This window comes from Leptosomus discolor, chromosome 6 (genome assembly GCF_034619465.1).
Source record: "Leptosomus discolor isolate bLepDis1 chromosome 6, bLepDis1.hap2, whole genome shotgun sequence".
In the NCBI taxonomy this organism is placed as follows: Eukaryota; Metazoa; Chordata; class Aves; order Leptosomiformes; family Leptosomidae; genus Leptosomus; species Leptosomus discolor.
Window position 1 is genome coordinate 66748718 of NC_141396.1, and position 25954 is coordinate 66774671.

At 60.3% G+C, this 25954-nt stretch overlaps 1 protein-coding gene across 1 annotated transcript; it reads left to right on the top strand.

Annotated features, from left to right (window-relative positions):
- Positions 1-1104: 1104 nt before the first annotated feature.
- On the top strand, positions 1105-25779 carry KLHL18 (kelch like family member 18). The gene is made up of 10 exons (XM_086466952.1): positions 1105-1266; positions 12492-12622; positions 12756-12896; positions 14529-14727; positions 17521-17681; positions 18729-18865; positions 19442-19679; positions 21379-21483; positions 21791-21902; positions 25393-25779. The coding sequence occupies exons 1-10, from the start codon at positions 1105-1107 to the stop codon at positions 25777-25779; spliced, it is 1773 nt and encodes a 590-aa protein (XP_086323078.1).
- The last annotated feature ends 175 nt before the right edge of the window (positions 25780-25954 follow it).

Consider the following 25954-nt stretch of genomic DNA (forward strand, 5'->3'; position numbering starts at 1 on the left):
GGGGCTGCGGGGACAGGGGAAGGATCATCCACGTTTTAGCAGACCCAGGTGGGACGGAGATGGTGGGGAGACAGGGTCTTGAGGAGGTGAGGCTGGGGGGAAGGGCGGCGAGAGGGAGAGCAAGGCCTAAGGAGACATTGTCTGAGGTGGGGGGAACAAAGCCTGAGGGGGCGGCAGGGGGCACACGGACAGGGAGAGGCCTTGAGGGGAGGGATAAGGCCTTGAGGAGGGGCAGGAGGCCTTGGGGCGAGGGGGGCAAGGCCTTGAGGAGGGGGACAGGGCCTTGGAGCAGGGGACAGGGTATTGAGGTGGGGGGAGGCCTTGAGGAGGGGCACAGGGCCTTGGGGGGGGAAATGAGGCCTTGAGGGTGGGGAAGAGGCCCTAAGGGTGGGGACAGGGCCTTGAAGAGAGGGACAGGGCCTTGAGGGGGGGGGACAGGGCCTTGGGGAGGTGGATGAGGTCTTGAGGTGGGGAATGAGGCCTTGAGGAGGGGGACAGGGCCTTGAGGAGGGGGACAGGGCCTTGAGGGGGGGGACAGGGCCTTGAAGGGGGGGACAGGGCCTTGGGGAGGTGGATGAGGTCTTGAGGTGGGGAATCAGGTCTTGAGGAGGGGGACAGGACCTTGGGGGAAGGGGACAGGGCCTTAAGGGGGGGGGACAGGGCTTTGAAGGGGGGCTGAGGCCTTGAAGGGGCAAGGCCTTCAGGAGGGGGACAAGGCCTTGGGGCAGAGGACAGGGCCTTGAGGGGGAGACGAGGCCTTGAGGTGGGGAGGGGCGAGGCCCTGAGGAGGGGGCCGAGACCTGGGGGGGGGGGGGGGGGTGCTGCGGCCTGGGGGGTGCTGCGACGTGTGGGGACGACGAGGAGGAGGCGCCTCCCGGGGGCACCCCCCGCCCGTCACCTACCTGCTCCCCCTCCTCAGCCGGGCCCGGGCGGGTTGTGTACGCCGTTGCCATGGCACCCGCCTCTTCCGGCCTCTCCCGGAAGTAGAGCGAGGCGGAAGTAAGGGGGGGGGGCAGTGAGGGAGGGCCGCGCTACGGCGGCCGGGCGGGGACAAGGCGCGGGGGAGGCGAAGCGAGGCGGGGAGCGGCGGGAGCGGCCGGGAAGATGCTGGAGGCGGCGGCGGCGGCGGCGGCGGCGGGGGGGGCCGAGGCGGAGCTGGACCCCGAGGACCTGGTGCACTTCTCGGTGGGGGATTTGCCCAGCCGCGGTTACGGCGTGATGGGCGAGATCCGGCGGCAGGGCAAGCTCTGCGACGTGACCCTCAAGGTGCGGCCCGGCCCGGCCCGGGGAAGGGGGGGGGGGGGGGGGTGTGTGAGGGACGCCCGGCCCGGGGAAGGGGGGGGGGGGGGGGGGTGTGTGAGGGACCCCCGGCCCGGGGATTGAGGGACGCCCGGCCCCTGAGGGGGAGCTCAGGGACCCCTCGGTCCCTTGGCTGGGGAGGAGGAGGCAGCTGGGGTGCCCTTGGGTGCCAGGGCAAGGTGGGGAGCTGAGGGGCCCTTTTGGTGGGGGGGGAGGGGGGGAGCTGAGCCCTCAACCCCTTTGGTGGGGAGAAAGGGGAGCTGAGGGGGTCCCCCCTTCCCACGGCTTTTGGCAGAGGTGAAGGGTGGTGCTGTGACACACACACCCCCCCGCAGCCCCCTTGGTGGGGTATCAGGGGGTGTTGGGCTTCCCCAGCCCTGGGTCGGGGGGGGGGGGGGGTGGCTCTGTGAGGGTCCCCCCCTTGGGGGGGATGAGGGGGGTGCTGAGCCCCTCCAGGCCAGCGTGGGTGCTGGGATGTGCTGGTGACACCCTGTCCTTGATGCTGCGCCTCACCCTGGGGACGGGGTGGGAGATGGAGCCTCTGTCTTCCGTGGGACCCGCCGTGGTGTTTTCCAGCAGCCAGGCAGAGCGAGTCACTCAAAGGGCTCGTTTTGGGGGGAACCGGGGCACCCACCCCCTTTTGGGGGTGGTCCCAGCACTGAGGAGTGGTTGGGATGGGGTTGGTGCAGGTTTATGGACCAACCTCTGCTCCGACCCGTGGGAGAAGAGTCCTTTTCCCTACGAAACCTTTAAGTTTTAGGAACATCCACTTTCTTACATCCGAGAAATCATCTGTAACGTTGATAAATCCTCAGGATTTTGTCCCTGGCTCTCCGGGGGGGGGGGGTGGGCTGTAAGGGCTTTGAGAGCGGCCAGCGCCGGGCAGGAGACGCTGGAGCCCTTCGGAGCTGGTCGTGGGGTGGGTGTGACGCGCAATTCCTCGGGTGGGTTGAGTCATTCCAGAATTAACTCTGCAGTTTAATTAAACGTGAAGGTGTTGCCCAGCCTACTCACGCTGAAACTTCTCACCTACCGCCCTCCCCGCTGCCAAAGAAGGAGCTGGTGAGGGTTGTGCCTGTCGTGGAGACCGCAGGACACGATGGGGGTGCCCCCCCCCCCCCCACCCCCGGGGCTGCTTTGTCGCTGTCGATCTGCTGTAGCCCCCTGGGAAGAGGGACGACTCCTCAGGCTGAAACGCTGGTTGGGAAGAGCGCGGCCGTGCGCCGATCCTCCTCCTCGGCAGAGGCGGCGGCCTTCTCCGCCGCGGTGTTGGCGACGGTCCGTGCCGTAACCCGGGGGAGATTCTGTGAGGAAAGTTAGAGAGTCGCTTTGTCCGGTGTAAACGTCGTGGGATCGAGGTGGCTTTGTGTTGCAGAAGGAGATTCTCGGGTCCTGCACGTCCCCCACCTCCGGAATCGGGGCGAGCGAGCCGGCTGTGGGCGCTGGGCCGCTCTGCCCGGGCGGAGGGAGACGACAACGACGAGGTGCGTGACCCCGGCCCCGCCTCAAACGAACGCCCGAGCGTTGTTCTGCGAAACCCTCCTGGAGAAGTTTCCGTTCCTGTGGATTTGCCGTAGCAAAAGCGCTTTTCAAACCTCGCTTCTCTCGCCGCGCCCCTCGGCAGCGGCAGCGCGAGGGTGCTGGTAGAGCCTGGAGGGCAGAACGAGCACCCTGGTGGTGCTGGGCACCTGGGCGGCGGAAGGCGCCCGGTGTTGGCCCTGCTTGCTTTTTTTCCTGTTGCTCTCTTTTGTTCCAGGGAATCTGGGGAGGGCGCAGAGCCTTTCATCCGAACAAAAGCGTAAAAATCTCCGAGGCGGGGTGTCTCTGTCGCTCTGAAAATGAGTCTTAACGTGCTGCGCTGCCCGGTTCGTCCTTTGTTTCACCGAGAGAGAGCCCAGCAGCGACTGGCAGGGTTGGCAGAGGGCTGACAGCGTGTTCCCCCGTGGGTCCAAACAATCCGGCTTTCCCTCAGCATCCGGAGTGCTTCGTTCCTTCGATTTCCCCTCGTTGCATCCAGTCATCGTGTCGAAATATCCCACCTCTCTGCCCCTCCTGCCTCGGGACATCACGCTTCCCAGCGCCTGCGTGTCCCGTGGCGCTTGAGTTGCACGCGGCTGAACGGCAGCCGGGCCTTTCCTCCCCGGGGGTCGGGCCAGGGCGCCTCCCCGAGCTGCTGGGGGTTGAAGAAGTCGTTTTTCTTCGCCTGGCTTCGGAGGTGGCTGCGAATCCGGGAGCCCCCTCGAGCGCCGCTGGCGCAAGGCGCGCTCTTCCCTGCCTGGGGAAGGCTGGAAATCCCAGAGGAGCCTGCCCAGGGAGCTGGCTGGCATTTGGGTGCTTTTTTACCCAAAACCGAGGTAGGAAAAGCACTGAGAAGCATTTCCAGTCCATACCTGCCGGAAACCATCGTGGCTCCCGCTGCGTGTCGCGCCGCTGAAGGGGGTTTGTCACCCCCTCTTTTTTTTTTTTTTTCCTTTCCAATCCTCGTGCTTTTATAATCCATAAAGGGAAAAAAAAAAACACCCCAAACCACCAAACCCCCGAGGTTGGATCCCTCCTGCTGCGACCGGCGTCGGGGCTGAGACGGGAGCGAGCAGCCCAGTTCGGGCTTTTAGTGGCCTCGGTATCAGCGTTGGGGTGAGCGGCTGCGGAGGGTTCCCCCAGCCCACAGCGAGGTTTACTGGGCCAACAGGCCTCCCGTGGTTCGGCAGCGTCGGTGCTCCGGTGGGTGGGTTGGGATTATCCCCCCCCGGGCGAGCAGCAGGAGGGGCAGAAGCGCTTCTCCTTTCCCAGAAACCCTCCTGCGGCGGGCGGCAGCCGCCGACGGCGAGAAGCGCCGGTGCCACCGGCTCCCCTGGAGCTCCGGGGGTTCGGACCCGGCGCGGGGGGAAGCTGTCGCTCGCGGTGGCCCCTGTGAAAACCAAATTTCACGGGGCGGGGAGCGAGCTGCGGGTCTTTGCAGCGGCTTCGGACGCGTTCCCCGAGAGCCAGAGCTCCTTTCCAGCGGGGACGGCCGAGCCTGCGGGTCTGGAATGTCCTTTTCTGTCCCCGGCTCTTAACGAGCGGCTCGTCAAGGCGATCCATCCCAGGCAGCTCTGCCTTCAGCCGCCCTTTGGCGACTCTCCGAAAGCGTTTACTTGAGCAATAATTTGGGGATGGTTTGGTAAAAACACGTGGGGATCAACTGGAGGGAGGAGGGGAGCGAGGAGGCACACCTGCTGCTGCGGTTTGTTCCCTTTCCTTCGGTGAAAGCGGGGTTTGTTGCTTCCGAGAGCCAAATTTCTGCCACTGCTTCGTTCTCTCAGGATTGCTATATTCTGTCTCAGCCTGGCCTTGGCTGATTTAAAAAAAAAAACAAAAAACAAACCCCAAAGCTGTTTGCCAGTTTGACCCAGGCACGGGATTTATGATGGAAAATCTTCCAGGTGAGGCTGGTGATTCTCTCCTCACCCAGTATGGGCTGAGCTGACGGGGGTTGTGTCCCTGGAGGGGAAAGGCCAAGCCTGGAGCAATCGCCAAGCGCGCAGGAAGGAGAATTATTTACTCTTTTTATTTTTTCTTGTGTTTGGTGGGGTTTGAGGCTTTGAGCTACAAATACGGGCGTGTTTGGAAACCGGGGGGACTTATTTCAAGTGTAGTTTCCCATTTCGGACTAGAGGTGCTTGGAGGTGGGAGAGTAAACCCTGAAATGGGGGCGTCCCGCAAAGCCAGCGGGGGAGCAGCCGCTCTCCCTGCAGCCGGGGCCAAACTGGGCGTTCCAGGGGATGGACTGGGGTTTGAATCCTCCGGATTTCTCAGGGTGGCAATGGGGTGGGTCCAGGGTTCACGTGCGTTTAGTGGCTCTGGCCGCGGAGCAGAAGCTGCGGCGGCGAGATCCCCTCCGGGTGCCCCCTGCTAGGGGGGAGGGGTCAGTACCTGTGAGAACAGCTGGGGTTTTTTGGGTGAAATGGGTGAGGTTTGATGTCTGTGTCCGCCTCTTTGCCCCCAGCAGCTGGATATAAAGCCTTTTCTTTCGGGCTGCCTTCACCGTAGGAGATTCTGGGGCTGTTTTCTGGCTGCCTGGTTTGCAGCGCTCTTGTGCTCCTCTCCAGGCCCTACCCCGCTGCTCCCCAGAGCTTTTTCTTCCCCGGAGCAATTCACCCTCAGCATCACTTTCTGTCTAAACATGAGCTGGGAGCCTTCAGTTATTTCTACGATCAGCCCTTCCATGGATTTTTACCTCCTTGGTGGAAATTAGTTAGCTCCTTACTGAGCTCACTGGGTGAGGAAATCTCTGTGTCAAAGGCCTGGGCCCTCATCCCTTTGGGTTCCTGCACACAACAGCACGGCAGAACCTTTCCCACTTATTTTACAGCGGGTTTGCCGTCGCCTTTTCTCCGTGTGTGTGTGTTCTCAAAGCTGTGGTGAGCTCAAATAGAGGCTGCAAAAGCGCGAAGAATTGCCGTTGGCTGACGAGCGCCGGTATTTGGGGGTGTTAGTCCCTGAGCTGGGGATCCTGATCTGCTTTTTCATTGCAGAAAAGAAGCTCCTGGGTATTGGTGTTCTTCCTGAGCGTTGGTTTTTTGAAGATAAATACCCTCTCGAGGTGAACGCTGCTTGGGCAGCTTTGTTTGCTGGAGTTTGGGTCTCTGCTTTAGGCCAAGCGCTCTCTGGGGAGGCAGCAGCGGCTTGCTGGAAGCCCGTGGACTGCAGCACTCCGTGAACCAGGGAAGCAGCACTCACCCTCTTCCTTCATTGAGAAATTTGGGGGCTTTATAGCTCCTCCTTGCCACAATCGGAGCCAGAGGAGAACCGTGTGCCAGCTGGCGCCTCCGGCGATCTTGGCTCAACCTCTGTCGAGAGAGAGAGAGGGAAGGTTTGTGCCTTTCTGAATCCTCCAAGAGCGAAGTTAACGTGAGCTCCTCTGCTTGCTGCCGCTCCTCGTTTGGTTTGGAATGCCCTTTTTTCCACGATTAACTCCGAGACTAATTAGAAAACCCTCTTCGCTTGCCAGGCGTGCGTTATCCTTTAAAACACCGCCAAGCTGTGGGTAGGATTTGTTTCCTGAGCCACCCGAATCAGCAGGCGATTGTCCTGTTGGCTCTTCTCCCCTTCCAATCCCAGTTTTTCCCAAGGCAGACTGTTCAGTCGAAACCCTCCCGACCCCAGGCGATGCACCCGAGAGCGCTGCGGAGGCGGAGGAGCCTCCCTTTGTCCCGCCGTGGCGGGGAAGTGGGATTCCAGGCGGGCTGCACGCCTCATTTCAGCAGGAGCCTGGAAAACCCTGTGCCTGGCTGCTCTGCAGATGGTTGTGAGATCCCTGAGGAAGGCTTGGGAGGGGAGAGAATATCTTACTGGGGGAGCTGGGAGGGTTAAACACCAGGGAATTATTACGCACGTGAGACCTTTAGGTTGAGGATCTTATTTAAATCCCGTCACAGAGCAATAACGAGCTACTTTGGATTATTTTTCACCCCAGGTAGCCTCAGTGCTGTTCCCCTTACATAAAAGACGAGTATTTTTAGTGCTGGATGAAGATGTTAAACCTGAAGCGTTGGCAGAAACCGCTCAGTTCCGCGCTGAGCTCTTTACTCTCTTCCTTTGAGCGTGGCAAAAAGGTTCGACTGTGATTCCCAAACCCCCCTGCTCTGGGTTTTGGCTGCTTGCCTCAAAGCAAACGTTGTCCTATGGTTTCAGGGGGGCTTCGGCGACCTGGGGCTTTCACCCGGTGTCTGGCAGGGGCGCCCCTGCCCGGTTGGGAGCAGGGTGCTGCGAGGGAAGAGCAGAGGCCGGGCGTTCCCCGTGTTGCCGTAGGGCTTGTGGGAGCGCAGGAGAGGTTTGGGGGTGCTGGTGGGGGGAGCGTGGCGGGGAACTGGGGTGCCTGTGGTTGTGGAGTTACCCTCGAGGTTGGTTCTGGTGGTCCTTGGGGAGCGTGGAGTTACCCTCGAGGTTGGTTCTGGTGGTCCTTGGGGAGCGTGGAGTTACCCTCGAGGCTGGTTTCGGTGGTCCTTGGGGAGCGTGAAGGAGGGCAGGGCTGGGGGCGATCCCCTGGGGGTGCTGCCCGTCCCCGTGGGAGGTGGAGGGCCCGGGGTCCGGCAGAGCAGGACTAGTCAGGCCGGACCAGAAGGGTGTGTGACCGACCGGCATCGATCTCCTGGTTCGGCGCCCGCCGAGGTTGCTCTGCGCTGCTCCACGGCTCGGCCAGGGGTGGGGAGGAGGGCTCTTGATTCCCATGCCTGAATTGGGATACAAGAGCTCTGAAACTTCCCTGTTCCCTTGTCTCCTGCCTGGCAAAACTTTGCCCCGATGGCGTGGACGCTCGCTCGGTTTCGGCCGCTCTACAGCTCGAGCGCCAATGTCGCGTCAGGAAGGATTCTTTTCTGAGGAGATCTTTGCAGCAGAGAACTCGGGAGACTTCTCCGCTCTGCAGGGTCGTGGTGGCGTGAAAACAGTAGATGCCTTTGTTCCACCTACGCCATTTTTCTGGGGAGAAAGCTTCGTTGTACCCTGGGACTCGGTCGCGTCTTGTGGACGTGGGAGCGTAAGGGAGAGCGTGGCTTTTACCACCCGGTTAGAGAACCCGCCGATAGGGAATCCGGTGATATCTGCGGTCAGAAAGGACGCTTTGCAAGCAGCGGTTCTGTTCTTGTTTCTGATAAACAGCGTCTTTTCCCTTAAAAGGCAGAATGATGTGTGGTAAAACAGCACGTCCCTGCGTAAAGGTGGAAATCTGGAAGGGAAGGGGTTTTGCTCAGGCTGTGAAAGGGAGGACAGTCCTGCCTGAAGGCCTCGTCCTCAAGCCTCTTCCCAGTGAGCTTGCCGAGACTTCCTGGGGTATTTCTCTTTTTTGGCGATTGTATAAATGGCTAATTCTGGCTTGGCGAGGTCGATGTGGTTGAATTCGTGGTGATTTCGTTTGTGCCAGGAGACGGTGCTGAGCTCCAGGCTCAGGACACACGAGGTAAACGCCCTGGTGTGTGTTTAACCGGGCGGGAGCACCGGATTGCGCCGACGTCGCGGGCGCTGCCACGGAACAGCCCGCTCCGGCCCACGAGGGCTTCCACCTTCAGCCAAAAGCTGAACTTCCCACCCGAGGGCGGCTCGGGTGCGCGTCCCGCGCTGGCACGTCCCGTGGGAGGCGACGTCCCGGCTCACGGGCCTTTCTCGGCAGTTTGCCCCGTGGCGCTGGGTCGGTGGCATCCAGCCCTTTGGCCACCTCGGTCCTGGGGTGTCTGCAGCCGTTTGTAAATACAAAATAAAAAGGAAAGTGGTTGATCTGAGTCGGCTCCGGAATAGGGAGGGAAAGGGCGGCCGGTTCCAAAGGCCGCGTGGCCGAGCGTGAGCTGCGCCGTCAAACCAGAACGAGAACCGAGCCGGCCGTCCCTGCCGGCCGCGCTGCGTGAGGGCAGAAATGGGGATTTCCTCAACCGGACAAAGCTTTTTCTGTGGGTTTTTTATGTTCTACTGGTATTTCTGGAAGTAGCAAGCAGGGCTGTGATGGATTCTGAGGGGGAAGCCCGTCAATGGTGGGGTGGAATCGTATCAAGGAGAGCGTGAGCTCTTTTCATTTCCTTGTTAGACTTGGGTGACCGTAGCGTGACTCCAGCAGGCGAAGGAAATTCAGTCATAAGGGCCAAATTCAGTTGGCCCTGTTGACTGGGCCAGAAGGAAGGACGAATCGTTTGGCCCTGGAGGTAGGGAGGGCTTTCTGAACGAGAAGACGCGAGGAGGAACCGAGGGGACGTGCGCTGCGTGCTCAGCCTCGGAAGCGTTTGTCGTCTCCTGCGGGGAAAACGGGCGTTGTGCTTCGCCCGCGGCCAGAGATCGAGTGGTTTCTTCGGCGCTTGCCATTAAGCGCCGGCAGTGTGACCGCAATGAGGGCTTCTAGACCAGAGATCCCGATTTATAAACCTCCCTGAGGGGCCCCTGTTGTTACAGGAGGAGGTTGGAATCACGGGGTTTTGTCTTGCCTGGTACCTGGAAATATTTTCCGTTCAGCTGGTGGCGATCACGGCGTGGATCATCTCTTTGCTGATCCGTGGATCTCGCTGCTGACCGGGGCCAGTCCCCGTCCTCCCCCTTCCCCTGCCACCACAGCAGAAGGTTATTCCCTTTTTTTTCCTACGGCTGCTTTCCCTTTGGTTTCCCCCGACGGCGAGGCCGGGCGGTTGGGAACGACGGGGTTTCGTCGGCGCCGTCCAGCTGCGCCCCGCGCGTCGGGGCAGGAGGTCGAGCCCTGCGTGGGGAGCTGAGGATCCTCCCTGGAACCAAAGCGAGCTCTGCTCGGTTCAAACCCTGCCTCACCTGCCCAGGGGCACCCCCAGTGCAGTTAAATAGCTCCCCGAGGTGAAACCCTTTCCTTACCGAGGGGTTCACCCCCCCCCCCCCCCCCCAGGGGGACAATCCTGTAGGTAGGGGACCCTAAATTCAGTGCTCACCGCTTCGTGCCGGCAGCTTTTCGAATCCCTTCATTGCTTTCGTGGGCTTTTCTCATGAAACTCGGCGCATTTAGAAGTATTTTTAACCCTCTCGCGCCAGAGAGGCCGGGCCAGAGCCTGCGCTCGCGCGCGAGGGGCTGTGCAACGCCACGGTGGGCCGCCCCGTTAGCGGGCTCGGGCGGCCCGGAGCTCCGTCCCCTCGGCCACCGTGGCGAGCCTTAACAGCCTCGACCCCTTTTGCCAGGGGCTCCCCGGCCCGCTGCCTGCCCACGAGGACGCTGCCGGTGAGTTTGGCCGCCGAGGGAGCGCGGGCTGTGCCCGGGCTCTGGTCCAGCCCTCGCTGCCGCGGCGCTGGGAGAGCCGTAGCCTGAACGTCCACGCTTGTCCTCGCCAGCCGGCCGCTGTAGGACATCCACCCTCCCGCTTTCGTTGCCTTATTCTTTCCTGCTTCGTCCCTCTCTCTCTCTCTCTCTCTCTCCTGCAATGCCCCCGTGCAAACCCTCTCGCTCCTCCCTCTTATCCCCACCGCGGCCTCGCTCCTGCTCGGCTGACGCAGGAGCTCGTCTCCTCGGGCAGGAGGTGGAGGTAAAGCGTGAGAGAAATTAAGGACCGAGTTAGCAGCGAAGCGGCAGAGCGTTTTGCCGGTATTTGTGGCCCATCTCTCAAGCCTTGGAGCCCCTGGGATGTTTCAACGTGTGGTTTTGGGTGAGTCGAAGAGGTTGATGCCGACCTTTACCCGCCTCGAGCTGCCAAGTCACCGCACGGGTACGTGCGGGAGGGTTTCCCCCGTGTCTGTGCCGTTGCACCCGCCGCTTTGGCTCTGGGCGTTGGGAACTCGGCGCGAGCCGGGACGGCGGGGTTTGCGCGGGGCGACAGCGCGGCAGGCGGCACGGGCAGGGCCTCAGGCCCGCCTCGGCTCACCGGGACAGAGCCAGAGCTCTCCGAAGCTGGATGTTGGCAGCACGGTTTTCATTCGGGAAGCTCGGGCAGGGCAGACTTGCCCCTGCGCCCGAGGCGCGCGGGGCTGCGAGCTGCCCCCACGCTAAAGGTGGGGGAGTCCCCGCCGTCGTGCAGGCAGGCACAGCGAGCTGCTGGCTGGCGGGTCAAGCTGGTTTTCCCGACAAAATCCGGTAACAGCACTTGTGGCAGTCGAGTATGCTTTTGTTTCAAAAGGATTTAAAAAAATCCCTTTTGCATCTCGTGTAGTGCCCAGTTCCCTTCTTTTTTTCTTTTTTTTTTTTTTTTTTTTTCCATGTGTCAGGAATTTTGCTTTCTAAACTCCCAGCAAATTGTATTTACTGGGTGTGAGAGCCCTGGGCCCAGAGGGAGAGGCAAGGCCCGTGAGGAACCGTGCAAACCCTGAATGCAAACAGCATTTCTGTTAATGAGCTGCCCAGACGTGAAAGGGTGATGAAGCTTTTTGTAGAGCAGCGCAGAGGAGGAGAGAAGGGCTTCTTGGATGACCTGGAGAGTGAAGGACCTGCTGTGCCAGCTGGTTTGGCCCAGCGAAACAAAGATCAAATGGGAAAATCTTGCTGAAGTCGGGGAAAAAGGGCAGTTCCGCGCGAGCTCGGGGCAGCAGAGACTGGTGTGAGTCAGGGAATTGGGGGAAAAAAAGCCTGGAAATTGGGGGGGGGGGGAAAGCTCTGAGAGAAGTAACCAGAGCAAAGCCCTGCGTGATTCGGAAGAGCTTGCATCTGCAGGAGCGAGAAGGGGAATCGGAGACGGAAGAAGCCCCTTCCAAGCCTCGCTCCGTGTGGATCAGGAAGGTTTTTCGGAGGATTTAACGTGAGCAGGTCGAGCAGAGCTGGGGAAAGTGAACCTGCAGGGCTTTAAAGCGGATGAGCCCGTGCGAGCCTCTGGGTTGTAGTGGAGGTGACGGGCTGTGAGCGTAAGCCGGGTGCCCGAGAGGAAAAGCGCGTGGGATTTAACCTGCAGGCTGCTCGTCAGCTCAGAGGACGGGGCGGCGGGCGGCCCCGTCGCCCACCTTTTAATTCTGCGGGATCGCGGCGGCCCAGGGCTCGGGCTGAGCCTCCGTCCCCGGGCTCGGGGTGTCCCGGGCCCAGGCGGGCGCTGTGGGATCGCTGACGGCCAGCTCTGGGGGGCAGCCTGGCATCCGAAGCGTGGGTGAGCGTTTTCCGTCCCGGGAAGCAGATCTGGGCTGGAAACCCGTGCAGTGCCGTCCAGTACCGGGGTGGTTCTGCGGGCCCGGCCGTCCTCTGGTGGCGATGGGACGGTGACCCGTTCTTGGGCTGGAACCCCGTTGTACCCCTGCCCAGTTGACCCCTGGTGGAGGCTTCTGAGGTTGGAAACCTGGATGTAAAAGTTTGGATGGAAGAGGCGGGCTGCCCTCCCCCCTGCCCCTGGGAAGGGTCCGACTTCCAGCCCCGGGTTACTGCCGGGCTGGCGGAGCTGCGCTGCAGCGAGTCCCCTGGGCGGCGCAGGCGGCGGTGGATGGGGCTGACCTTCCTTCCCTCCTCCTTCCCTCCTCCTTCCCTCCTCCTTCCCTCCTCCTTCCCTCCTCCTTCCCTCCTCCTTCCCTCCTCCTTCCCTCCTCCTTCCCTCCTCCTTCCCTCCTCCTTCCCTCCTCCTTCCCTCCTCCTTCCCTCCTCCTTCCCTCCTCCTTCCCTCCTCCTTCCCTCCTCCTTCCCTCCTCCTTCCCTCCTCCTTCCCTCCTCCTTCCCTCCTCCTTCCCTCCTCCTTCCCTCCTCCTTCCCTCCTCCTTCCCTCCTCCTTCCCTCCTCCTTCCCTCCTCCTTCCCTCCTCCTTCCCCTTTAGGTAGGGGACCACAAATTCAGCGCTCACCGCATCGTGCTGGCCGCCTCTATCCCGTACTTCCACGCCATGTTCACCAACGACATGATGGAGTGCAAGCAGGACGAGATCGTCATGCAGGGGATGGACCCCAGGTAACGGCCGGGGCGAGGGCGTGAAAGCCTCCCCCTCTGCGTGAACGGCGCTACGAGAGGGGGGGGTTCTTTCCCCGGGTAGTGTAATCGTTAAGAAATTCTGCCCTTTCTCCCCCCCCCGCCCCTCGCTCAGCGCGCTCGAGGCTCTGATCAACTTTGCCTACAACGGTCACCTGGCCATCGATCAGCAGAACGTCCAGTCTCTGCTGATGGGGGCGAGCTTCCTCCAGCTGCAGAACATCAAAGACGCTTGCTGCACCTTCCTCAGGGAGAGGTAAGGGCTCGCCTCCCGCCTCCGCTCGCTGCTCCCCGACGGCGGCGAGGGTTGAGGCCGGGGATCGGCGGCGCGTCTCCCGGCGGCGTGGTGAGCCCTTCCCGTTGGGTCTGCCCCTCCCGAGGCTCGCCCTTCCCGTTGCCCGGGGAAATAACCGCTGGGGCTCAGGGGTGCTGCCGCTGGGGCACGGCCCCGCTGCCGCGGGAGGTCGTGCCTAGAGCAAAACGGGGGGAACGTTCCCCTTTTCCCGCCCGGCGTGGTGGTGCGGGGCCGCCGCCGCCGCCGCCGAGCCCTTCCTGCCGTTGCGTGTGTGAGAGGGGAAGGACAAAGGGACTCGGCCAAGGAGCTGGACAAGAAGCTGTGGCAGAGCCTTAAATCGCTGCCAGGTTTTTCGATTCCCTCCCTGGCGTTCGGCTGCCCGATTGTTCCGGCAGCGCGCTCTGGAAGCGGGAAAGCCGGGCTGTTCTTTGCAAAGAACATCTCCACGTCGTGCCAGGGCGTCTTACGGGTTGAATCCCCCCCCCCTCCCTTCCCCCGGCTGGGCTTCTCTGCAGCTGCTCGGTGGGTTCCGTGGCGTGATATCCAACCCACCTGCCAAATAAATGGAGTAATTATTTGGTAACAGCTCAGCTGGTTTTAAGCAGAGGTATCCTAAAACCGCGGGCTGGGGGGGTGGAAAAAGTGTTTTTCCTCCACGTTTTAGATGTCTGGGGTTTCGGTCCCGTGTGCATCCTGGCTTTCTGCAGTGTACGATTACACAGCATTCCTTCTTCTTGCCAAAACATTTTATTTGAGGTACTGGGTATAGCACCAAGCTGGAAAGAGATGGGTTGCACTGGTTTTCTTTTTGAGTCCCCGCTCGCTTGGGGTGGCTGTCTCTCTGTCTGGGTCAAGTAGGATGGTTGGGTTTCTCAGCTCTAGCTGCTACGGTGCTGCCAGATCTACCAGGAGCAACTGGGTGTCCTGAACTGAGTCCTGTCACTCTTTGATTAAAATCAAGAACGTTGGTGGGCTCTGACCACCCTGAAGAGCTGCAACGTGCGCGCTGAGCTCTCCTTCTGAAATGGCGTTAAGGTTTGGGGTATTTTTAGGCCCCTGTGCGCAGACGGGTCCGTGGTGCTGGAACCGAGCCCCGGGTGAGCCCCGGGAGCCGTCTCACGGCCTCACCTCCAGCTGCAAAACCATCCTTGGTGCTAAAGCCTCCGCAGTGGCAGGGAGCTGCCAGAGCTGCTGTTCTGCAGCGCTGAGGCGAGGTGTAGGATGACAAACAGGGACTGGGGGTTGGTATTCGCACCTTGTGCTTAAACCCGGCTTTGTCCAATATTGGAGCGAAGGAAAAAAAGAAGGTGCTCAGCACCCCGAGCCCTGGGAGGGTGGGATTGCTGTGCAGAGCCAGCGGAGTCCGCCCAGCGGGTCTCGGGAGAGGGGTTTTTTTGGGGGGTTGAAGTCGTGCTTCCCATCCTCTGGCGCCGCTGCGGGGCTGCGGGAGCCGGAACCTGCCGCGGCTGCGGAGAGCGCAGCCGTGCCTTTCACCGCAGCCTGCGTCCTCCCGGGCTTCACTGGGCCTGTCTGGAATCCTTCCTTTAAACCCACGTGCCTTTTGCTCTCCTCTTCCCCCCCCGCCTTTCCCAGGCTTCACCCTAAGAACTGCCTGGGCGTGCGGCAGTTCGCCGAGACGATGATGTGCGCGGTGCTCTACGACGCCGCCAACAGCTTCATCCACCAGCACTTCGTGGAGGTGTCCATGTCGGAAGAATTCCTGGCTCTGCCTTTCGAAGATGTCCTGGAGCTGGTTTCTAGGGATGAGCTCAACGTGAAGTCCGAAGAGCAGGTGCGTGCCCGGCGTGGGTCTCGGCAGAGGTGGGGTTTTTTTTTCTTCGAAGGGCTCCTGGTTGCTTGGGGGGTGGCACGGGATACGACCCTATTCCTGGTCTGAATGGAGCTGAGAAGTTGTCCTGGCCCAGTGGGGACACGGTGAGGCGGCAGACAGAGCTGTGACGACCCCCCGAGCCCCGCTTCTTGGCGGTGCTGCCGGTGTTGCCTTGCTCTGAGAAACGCCTGGTAGAGTTTCTCGCACCGCCGAGACGTTGTGTTAAGGGGTTTGGATTCACGGGTGACAGAGGTGGGGCCTGAGGACCTTCAGCTGCGCCCCCTTCCCGGCGGGAAGCGGCGGGTCCTGCGGGGGGAGAGGCTGAGGGCGTGGGCAGTAGCAGGGAGCCCGTCCTCGCGGCTGAGCCCGCAGGAGGGCTTGGGAGGTGTAAAGAATTCGCTGCGAGCGCCGCAGCCTTTCGCAGCGAACGTCCCTCTGAAGCTGCCATCAAGGGGCTTCTCTAGAGCGTCTTGTTCCTAGGAAAAAAGCAAAAAAAAAAAAACCAAACCAAACCAGAAAGCAGGGCTGAGCAACCTCAGGCCGTGCCAGCAGCCTTGAGAAGCTCTCAGTGCTGGGCTGACAGTCTGGAGGAGAAACAGAGCCTGTCCTCGAGCCGGGAAATCCGTCCTGCTCGTTCTGAGGAGGTCACTGAGGAGGTGACCAACGAAAAGCAGACCTACAGCTGTCTCCGTGTAGGGCAAGAGAGTGCTTGGCTAGCCAGGCTGCCTGAGCTGCCCCCGAAACGGGGAGGGAGGGGAACCTGCTTCACATCCCAGCCACGTCGCTGTGTTGTACCCCGAATGTCCTTGCTGGTTTTGAAAAGTAGATCCTTTGTGGGGCGGGCAGGAGTCCCAAGAGTCTGTCCCTGGGGAGGTTTCCTCGTGCCCTGGCATCTGCCCCCCGCCTCGTCAGAAATGGCAGTACTTCCGTGCAGCGCAGCTTATCTCCCGCTCATAAAGCGCCTCGCAGAGTTGCTGGGGTTTGGTTTTATTTTTTAAGCTCGCTGTGGTGCTGTTGGAGAAGCATTTTTGCCCTGAAAGCCTCAGGGTGGTGATGTGAGAGACTCCAGATCTCCACTGTAAAAGGAGGACTTTGTCCTTTTTGTCCTGGTACCACTGGACTTTTCTCCACCGCCCCAGGGTGCAATAAAAGACCCCCTGTCTTGGTTTGAAAGACAGGTGTCTGTGGAGGAAGGCAGGAGCCTCCCTTGAAATGGAAAGTGCAACCCCCTTCCCTCCAAATTATTGTAATTTTGAAATTAACGGGCGTTCAGGCAAAGATATGGGGAATAGGAATAACAGTTCTTTACTAATATATATATATATATATATAACACAAGGCAGGGAAAAACAAACAACCCACTGGTTTACACTGACAGAGTCAGGAATACAACCTGACCCCCTGTTAGGGGGGCAGTAGCAGTCCGATAAGATGCTGGCTGCAGTCCTCCTGAAGCGATGGGTGTAGTGCTGTGGAAGCAGCAATCAGGTAAAAGAGTCTGGTCTTCCTCCTAAGGTCCAGTGGTCGGCAGGTAGCTCTTGTCCTCTGGAACTCCAGTGGGGGGAAAAGCTCCTCTGGGAATCCAGTGGAAGAAGGCTGCTCGGGTGTTGGAGATCTCCGTTTTTATTTGGCAAGGACTGCTTGGCTCCTTCCCCCTGGGCGGAGCATCTCACCATGGGATGGGGAGTTGTGAGGCAGTTCCTTGATGGGCCATGAACAGGAGATAGCCCAGAGGGGGGAGGCAGGGAGCACCGCCCCACCTGGCCTCAACAGCTCCTGAAGATGGTCATAGAATACTTTTTTTTTCCTTTTGGCACATTTTACGCTGTAACCCGGGACACCCCCCCCCAAAAGCGGGTGTGGCATCGGGGCTAGAGGGCAGCTGTCCTGCGAGGCGGTGGCCGTGACCACAGTGCCCAGTTCTCCTGCGGCTTCTGAGGGGCTGCTATGGGTCTGTGGTCCCCCTGGGCTGACCCAGAGGAGGCTGCGGGGTGTGACGGTGGCCTCGGAGCGTGACCCCCTGGGCAGCACAACTGCTGGGGTGGCCCCGGCAGGGCTCGGAGGTGAGCGCGAGCGTTGGGAAGGACAACCCAGCCCAGGCTTCGACTGTGAGAGTCCTGTGGACCCAGGAGCCCGTGGCTCCAGTTAAACCAGTCGCCAGGCTCCTTGTTGTCATCTGGAGTCGTCCACAAACGGGGCAGAGGAACCGCCCTTGGAAGAGGTCTGCCTGCGAAGGGAGCCCAGAGGGACCCGCTCAGCGCTGGCCACCGAGGGGGTCGCTACCCAAAGCCAACAGACGGATCCCTCTCATCCAAGCTGCCTCCTGGTTTTTCAGAGAGCAGCATCGTTCTCTTTGCTTCTTCCCGAGTTAGCTGCTTTTTGACACTAAAGAGTCAAGGTTTTGCCTTCAGTCCCACCTCCTCACCACAATTGGCTTCCCAGCTCCCTCATCTCCTTGCAAACCTTGGTAGGAAACCTTCCGTGTGGGACAATAGATCGGGCCGAGTGGGGGGGGGTCGGGGCAGCAATGCCAAAGCCAAGGCACCACGCGACAGGAGAGCCCTCTGGTGCCAACGTGGAGCATCACCCCTCTGTCCTGAAACCGCGTCGTCTCCCGTCCCGGGGAGGATCACTGTCCGTACCTGGTTTATTTTCCATCGAACGCCTGGCGACGGGAGGCACTTACAAAAAAAAAACCAACCCAACCCACCCAAAACCCACCCAAAACTCCAGCAGCCCACGTCTCTCCCACAGGTGTTTGAAGCTGCCTTAGCTTGGATACGGTACGACCGGGACCAGAGGGAGTCGTTCCTACCCGAGCTCCTCTCCAAAATCCGCCTGCCCCTCTGTCGCCCTCAGTTCCTCGCTGACCGCGTCCAGCAGGATGACCTGGTCCGCTGCTGCCACAAGTGCCGGTGAGGTTTGGATGTGGGGCTGGAGAAACCACCCGGGGGGCGGGGGGGGGGTCCTCGGTGGGGCAGAGGGAGCAGCGCTGGGGTTTAGCAGTCTTGGAGACTGGAATTCTCTCTCTTGGAGACTGGAATGGGGACTGGAATTCTCTCTGTTGGAGACTGGAATTCTCTCTGTTGGAGACTGGAATTCTCTCTGTTGGAGACTGGAATGGGGACTGGAAATCTCTCTATTGGAGACTGGAAATCTCTCCTCTTTTGGAGACTGGAAATCTCTCCTCTTTTGGAGACTGGAAATCTCTCCTCTTTTGGAGACTGGAATTCTCTCTTTTGGGGACTGGAATGGGGACTGGAATTCTCTCTTTGGAGACTGGAATTCTCTCTGTTGGAGACTGGAATGGGGACTGGAATTCTCTCTTTGGAGACTGGAATTCTCTCTTTTGGAGACTGGAATGGGGACTGGAAATCTCTCTATTGGAGACTGGAAATCTCTCCTCTTTTGGAGACTGGAATTCTCTCTTTTTGGGGGGGACTGGAATTCTCTCTTTTTTGGGGGGACTGGAATTCTCTCTTTTTTGGGGGGACTGGAATTCTCTCTTTTTTGGGGGGACTGGAATTCTCTCTTTTTTGGGGGGACTGGAATTCTCTCTTTTGGGACTCGAATTCTCTCTTTTGGGACTCGAATTCTCTCTTTTGGAGACTGGAATGGGGACTGGAATTCTCTCCTTTTGGGGACTGGAATTCTCTCCTTTTGGGGACTGGAATTCTCTCTCTTGGGGACTGGAATTCTCGCTTTTTTTGGAGACTGGAATTCTCTCTCTTGGGGACTGGAATTCTCGCTTTTTTTGGAGACTGGAATTCTCTCTCTCTTTTGGAGACTGGAATTCTCTCTTGGTGGGACAGCAAAACCCAACGCATCCTCCCCGATTTTAACCGGGCCGCGTGGCCTCCTGGAAGGGTTGGCCACGGTGGAGGGGAAAGTCGGTTGCGTCTTACTTAAGACGAATTCCATCCTATCAACGGAGCTCTTTCATTCTTTGGCTTTGATTGCAGGGATCTGGTTGATGAGGCAAAAGATTATCACCTCATGCCAGAGCGCCGGCCCCACCTCCCCGCGTTCAAGACCCGTCCCCGGTGCTGTACGTCCATCGCGGGCTTGATTTACGCTGTCGGAGGCCTGAACTCAGCAGGTACCTTGCACCTCCGCTCCCCGCGGCGGGGAAAGCGGCGTGGTCTGCTGGGTAGGACGATGGGATTGTGAACTTCCCTCGTGGGAAGCGTGGAGCAGCTTCTCCTCCGCGGTGGAGCAGCTTCTCCTCCGCGGTGGAGCAGCTTCTCCTCCGCGGTGGAGCAGCTTCTCCTCCGCGGTGGAGCAGCTTCTCCTCCGCGGTGGAGCAGCTTCTCCTCCGCGGTGGAGCAGCTTCTCCTCGCCGGTGGAGCAGCTTCTCCTCGCCGGTGGAGCAGCTTCTCCTCCGCGGTGGAGCAGCTTCTCCTCCGCGGTGGAGCAGCTTCTGCTCCCCGGTGGAGCAGCTTCTCCAGAGGGAAATGCCTCTGACTTGACCTTGATGTGGGAGTGGGGAGGCTGGAATAGGACATTTGAGAGCCCAGAACAGGATGGGGGAGATCTGGCCTTTTTCCCAGAGAAGAGCAGGCAAAGGCCCCGTGTCAGGCCCATCTTCGGGGTCGGAGCAGCCCCCGCTTCTCCCTCGTGTCTAAACCACCCCAAAACGGCGTTTTATCGGGTCTCCCTCTTTTAATTTGAGTAGCAAATTTTTATGCAGGTGACTCGCTGAACGTGGTGGAAGTCTTTGATCCCATTGCCAACCGGTGGGAGAAGTGCCAGCCGATGACGACGGCGCGGAGCCGGGTCGGGGTGGCGGTGGTGAACGGGCTGCTCTACGCCATCGGCGGCTACGACGGGCAGCTGAGGCTCAGCACCGTGGAGGTTTACAACCCAGAGATGGATTCCTGGTCCAAAGTGGAAAGTATGAACAGCAAGCGGAGGTACGGGCGGCTCGCTCGGTGGGAAAGGGGACCTTTGGAGCGGGAGCGGGGGGAAAACATGCCGTGGTAGAAAAGCTGGAGGTGTTGGGGGGTGGTGGTGGGCGCCGAGCGAGACGTCGGTGTGCGGGGAAGGAGCAAAAGGAAAAAGGAGGAGTTGGAAGCAGGTGGGATTTGCTCAGCCACCTTTGGGGCAGGGCTGGTGGTGGGCACTGCTCGCTGGTAAGAGGAGAAAAGCGGCGGCAGCTCCACAAAGCTGGGCCCGTGCGTCACGGCGCCGACTTAGGAGGGAAGTCGTTAAGACCCCGGTAAGTAAAAAAGCAGCTGAGCAGCGTGGGCTCGACGCTGCGGGGGTCGGTGGCATCTGGGAGTGAAATCAACACGAAGAGAGTGATAAAGTTGTGCTGGTGAGACCTGGAAGGGTTTGAACTGGAGGCCCAAAGGTGGTCAGAGCCTCGTTGTTGGGACGGTAGGGGGTGGTGACGCACCGGCGAAGAAACTCCTGTGCTGCCAGGGCTCAGATAAAGCCGTTTTACCATCTCTGGCCAGCGCTGGCATCTCCTTTCCCTACCAGAAGGGGTAAGAGCATCACAGCTGGGAAGGAGAGGAGTGGTTTTATCCTCCAGGGAGAGGAGTTTGTGAAGGAGCAGAAGGTGTTTGTGCTTGATGAGCAGAGCGGCACCGTTCCCGACCAGCCTGGGGACGGCTTTGTGGTTGGCTTCGGGAGCTTACGCCGCGTTCTTTCGAAAGCCCACCTCTTCAGTTGTGCGGTTGTCCTGTGGGGTCGCCCTCTGTGGCCAGCCTGTCCTCCCCACCGCCTCGTGGTAGCTGCTGCCACGCTGGAACATCTTCCTGGCGCCCGGGGTTTGTGCCTCGTGTCGGGTCACTGGGAGATGTTAAATCGGTCGCTTTTCCGCAAGCTCTGCGGCGCTTCTTTGCCGTAATGGTTTGTCTGCCTTGGCTTCTTGAGGCCTGAGACCCCGATTGCTCGGGCAGAGCACGCCGCAAGCGGCTGAGCACGTGAAATCCTGGGCCCGAGGCTCTGACTTACAGCGCCAAAGCTCACTTCTCCCTTAGCCGTGAGGGTCTGGGGAGCTGTTCCCGCGGTGAGGGGCAGCTGCTGTTCCACGATTTGAGTTGTTCCGCCTTGAAGCCAAGCGGGAGAGGCGTTGGGCGCCCTTGGGCGGAGGAAGATGCCGGTTATTGCGCAGACTGGTGGGGTTTAAGCGCTGAGGATGGTGGCGCGAGCTTGCACGAGGAGCGTGGCTGACTGCGTTCTCAAGGTGGGATTCTCGTCTCGGGTCCGCAGCGTCCCGCCTGACCGCCTTTGTGAGCCAGAGGTGGGATTTACGGGGGGCGGTGGCAGCGGCAGGCCCCTTGCTTTAACGGGCTTGATGGCCGTTCGCGCAGCCGCGTCCCTCACCAGTGCCGCCTCCGGCCGCCAGCGGTGGGGGGGGGGGGGGATCCTTCACGGGACTCGCTGGGATTTTGTACCCGTGATCTGGGGGTCAACGTGTCTCTGTGGGTTTTGAATCCCGTGCCTGCAGTCAGGGAAACGGGGTGCGTCTGTCCTGACCCGTGAGGCGGAGAGCCGGGGTGAGCAGCCCCGAGGGGAAGCGGAGGAGGTTTGGCGAGGGGGCGAAGGAAGGCGAGGGCAGGGGGACGACGTGCCACCTCACGGCGTCCCCGCTCTTCCTTGCAGCGCCATGGGAACGGTGGTGCTGGATGGGCAGATCTACGTCTGCGGCGGCTACGATGGAAACTCGTCCCTCAACTCCGTGGAGGCGTACTCCCCAGAAACCAACAAGTAAGAGCCCTGCGCGCCCTAGAGCTCCTCCGTCCCGTTCGCTGCCGGGGTGGCGCCGTGCCGTGGCACCGCTGGGCGGCCGGGCGGTGAAGGGAACCGAGCGGCCGGGGTGGAAAAGCCTTTGTGGCTCGACCGGGGAGCGGCGGCATCCCCCCTCGCAGCCGGGTGCGGGTGAGCAAAACCGTGGTTTGAACGAAACAGGCGGTGAAAGGTGAATTGCTGGAACCCAGACCCTAGAAAATCCGATGGAGTTGAAATAATCCGTGGGCTGCGGGGCCCTTGGTAACCTCTCCGTTCTCCCGGCAAGGTGGACGGTGGTGACCCCCATGAGCTCCAACCGCAGCGCTGCCGGAGTCACCGTCTTCGAGGGCCGCATCTACGTGTCGGGAGGCCACGACGGGCTCCAGATCTTCAACAGCGTGAGTCCGCGGGGCGCCGGTGTCCCCCTCGCCTTGGGTGGAACCTCCGGGGCCGCGGGTAGCTGGGAGGCCGTGGCCGGGAAGGCTCCGCGCTCCTTCCCTGCGCCCCCGAAGCGCTGGCGCCGCCGAATTCTGCCGTTTCCAGGGCTCTCGTTCTGGCTCGGGATGAAATGAGCTGGGGACTGGAAGTGCCGCTCGCCTTCCCCAGGGCCAAAAGGGTCGAGCTGGTGCGTTCTGTTGCCTCCTCGCTTTGTCCTGACGTTAAAAGCGCTTCGGTTGTTGGATCCCTTTGAGCTCTGACGTACCCCAGATGTCAGGCATCTGCCTCTGCTTGATGGCTTCGGCTTCAGGAACGGTTTAGCTTTGAAACAAGCAGCACAGCAGGGGGAATTGGTGGTGGGAATTTAGAGCCTTGGAGCTCTCCCAAGAAAAACCTGGAAGAGGAAGAGACTCCTCCCTCCCCTTGGTCGCGAGGACACGCGCCCCAGAGCCGAGAACGCCAAATCTGCTTCTCTGAGCCCGATCCTGAGCGTGGCAAGCGTGGAGCAGGGCAGGCCTCCTCGCAGAAGGGGTCCATCTCATGGTCTCTAGAAACCCTGAGGGATGCAAAATGCTGGCTGGTTGGGGTTTGGGTGGGCTTGGGTTTTTTCCCAGTGAGGTGCCATGTCCAAATACGCGAGGAGGGGCCGCCAGCCTTTTCCCCCCAGTGGCTGAGGGAGGGAAGAACCCCTACCCTCCGCCACGGGGCGCGGGAGGTGGGCTTGAACTGTCGGGAGGGGTGGTCGTCCGGAGGGAGAGACTGGAAAGTTTGAAGTGTTCCAGGTGAAATCCGCCGCCTGGGGAGAGCGGGGAGCCGCGCTTGGGGCTAGGGGACGCGTGGGGGGTCATGAAGGACAGCTTGGGCCTTGCACCTCTTGGGGCTGGCAGAGCTTCGGCTGGTTCTGCCTTGGGGCAGCAGCACGATCTTGTGAATGTCGTAGAATCACAGAGTGGGTTGGGGTTGGAAGGGACCTCAAAGATCCTCTAGTTCCACCCCCTGCCCTGGGCAGGGACACCTCCCACCAAGAGCAGGTCGCTCCCAGCCCCATCCAGCCTGGCCTTGAGCACTGCCAGGGAGGGGGCAGCCACAGCTCCCTCAGGCAACCTGGGCCAGGGCCTCAGCACCCTCAGGGTGAAGAACTTCCTCGTATCTAGTCGAAACCTGCCCTCTCCCAGCTCCCAACCCCTCGGCCTGTCACCACCACGTCCCTCCCCACCTCTCCTGCAGCCCCCTTTCAGCCCTGAAGGCCGCTCCAAGGTCTCCCCGGAGCCTTCTCCTCTCCAGGCTGAACACCCCCAACTCTATCAGCCTGTCCTCGCAGGAAAAGTGTCCCAACCTTCCGACCATCTTGGTCGCCCTCCTCTGGACTCCCTCCAGCAGCTCCTTGTCTTCTTGATGCAATCCCGTGCTCAATGAAACCGAACTTTTAACGGAAGGGTGTTTTGGTGCTGAGGCTCAGATACTGGGTTAAAACACCACGCAGAAGGTGATGAAAGGGGAGAGGGGGCGATACAAAATGCGGAGCTTCCCAACCCCCTCGCTTTCTAACGCTCCTCACCGAGGTGGGAGGCTGGGTGAGGATTCTGAGATGAAAACTCCATACCACCAGGGGCTATCAAGCAGCCATCCTTCATGGCAGCGCTGGGGGTGCTCCACCAGGAGCGCCCCAACGGGTCAGCAGAACCCATCAGTTCATACCCACAGAAATCATCCATATTCATCAGATTTCCTGAGAAGGGCCGTCTCATGGGGATGAGCTCCCAGAATTCATCTACGTAGTCCAAGCAGGAGCAGTAAATTTAGGGATAGGGTCTTTTCACCCTCCGGTGGTCGCTCACAGTCTTCCAGTTGAACCCTCCTCCTTCAGCACCAGCCAGGGCCCCTTGTCTGATGCAACCTCTTGTACCAAGCTCGTGTAGATGTTTGCTGGGCGTCTCCTGAACGTCTGCCATGTGTAGGTGGCTTTGTCTCCTTGGCATCGGGAGCTTTGTCCCCTTGACTTCTGGCATGTGTAGATGGCTTTGTCTCCTTGACCTCTCCTTGATATCTGGGGCTTTGTCCCCTTGACTTCTGGCATGTGTAGATGGCTTTGTCACCTTGACCTCTCCTTGATATCTGGGGCTTTGTCCCCTTGACTTCTGGCGTGTGTAGATGGCTTTGTCTCCTTGACCTCTCCTTGATATCTGGGGCTTTGTCCCCTTGACTTCTGGCGTGTGTAGATGGCTTTGCCTCCTTGATGCCTCCTTGATGCCTCCTTGATGCCACCTTGATGCCACCTTGATGTCAGGCAAGATGTGATCTATTTATCAGCTCTGCTCAGCCAAGAGCTAAAACCATCCTTGTGGGGGAAGGAGAACTCAGGAGAACAAAGACACGAGCGAAACTCGACAAAAATAGGCGAGGAAAGCTTTTATGCACCACGGTGAGGCCTTAGTCAGGGACTGTCGGGGTTCAGCTCTTTCAGGGGAGAGGGACTGTTGCCAACCTGCAGTGGTCAGAAAAACTTCTCTGCACACGGTCAGATCAGCAGAGACGTCCTTCATTAACGATGAGCACGGGGGACGTGGGATCCTTCCCGAAGGTGTCCGCCTGCACGTTGCAATCAACAGAGATTTATACATTAAATTCACGCATGTTCAGTCCATGCAATGCACATTCATCATCATCCTCTCGATGGTTGGTTCTTCTTCCCTCGCTTCTGATGCGGATTAGCGCGCAGCCTCTGTCGGGGGCCTTGTGTTGCTCCCTTGTGAGTAGGGGGGTATCATCTGGGTGGGTGGTCCGTGAGCCGGAGGGCTCGACCACTCCTCGAATGGACCGTGTTTGGTCAAGGATCATGTCCTTGGCTCGCAGGCTCTTGGCTCGTCCCTGCTCTGGTCATGATTCAAAGATGACACACGGTGGGTACCATCGTAAATCCTGTCCAGCAGATGCCTTGGACTGCAGCAGACTGTCCTTGTCTCTGTTCCCCAACAGATCGTTGGTTAATGAACACCTCAGGGCTGGGATTTTACAGGAGTACGCCAGCGGCGCTGGCAATACCGATTGTATTTTGTATTGGATCGTTTATTCCATTTGAGACTTATTTTCCCAGAGTAATCATTAGTCTCTCCTACAACTCTCCGCTAATTAGGGTTCGTGATATTCAAACCCAGATGGGAAAAGTAAGGGGACTTCCAAGCAGTATCCTAAACCCCTAAAGCTGGTGATTGCTGCAACAGCAGCATCTTGGAACCAGCGAGGTCCTGGGCTGAGGGCAGGGGCAGCACCGCAACGGCCGGTGGGATCCGGGGCCCTTCGAAACGCTCGGTAACGGCACGAAATCCCAACGGACGCAACCGCGAACCCACGCAACCCCCCCCCCCCCCCCGCCTTGCGAAACCCTCGGGGCGCTCTGCGCCGAGCGCGGGGGTCCCCCCCCCTAACGCCGCCCGCTCTCTGTCCCCGCAGGTGGAGTACTACAACCCCCACACGGCCACGTGGCACGCGGTGGCCGGCATGCTCAACAAGCGCTGCCGCCACGGGGCGGCCGCGCTGGGCAGCAAGCTCTTCGCCTGCGGGGGTTACGACGGCTCGGGCTTCCTCAGCGTGGCCGAGGTGTACAGCTCCGTGGCGGATCAGTGGTACCTCATCGTCCCCATGAACACCCGGCGGAGCCGCGTCTCGCTGGTGGCCAACTGCGGCCGCCTCTACGCCGTCGGGGGTTACGACGGACAGTCCAACCTCAGCTCGGTGGAGATGTACGACCCGGAGACCAACCGCTGGACGTTCATGGCGCCGATGGTGTGTCACGAGGGAGGGGTGGGCGTGGGCTGCGTTCCCCTCCTGACCATCTGAGGAGGAAGCCTCTTGGGGGGGGGCGGCGGGAGGGGGGGGGTGTCTTCGGTGACAATCGGAGCGTTTCGCCCCGTGACACCCGCTCGGGGGCTCGAGGGGCATCCACAAAACGCCCCCACCCACCCACAAACGTGACACAACGACCCCCCCACCCCCCCAACCACCACCACCACCA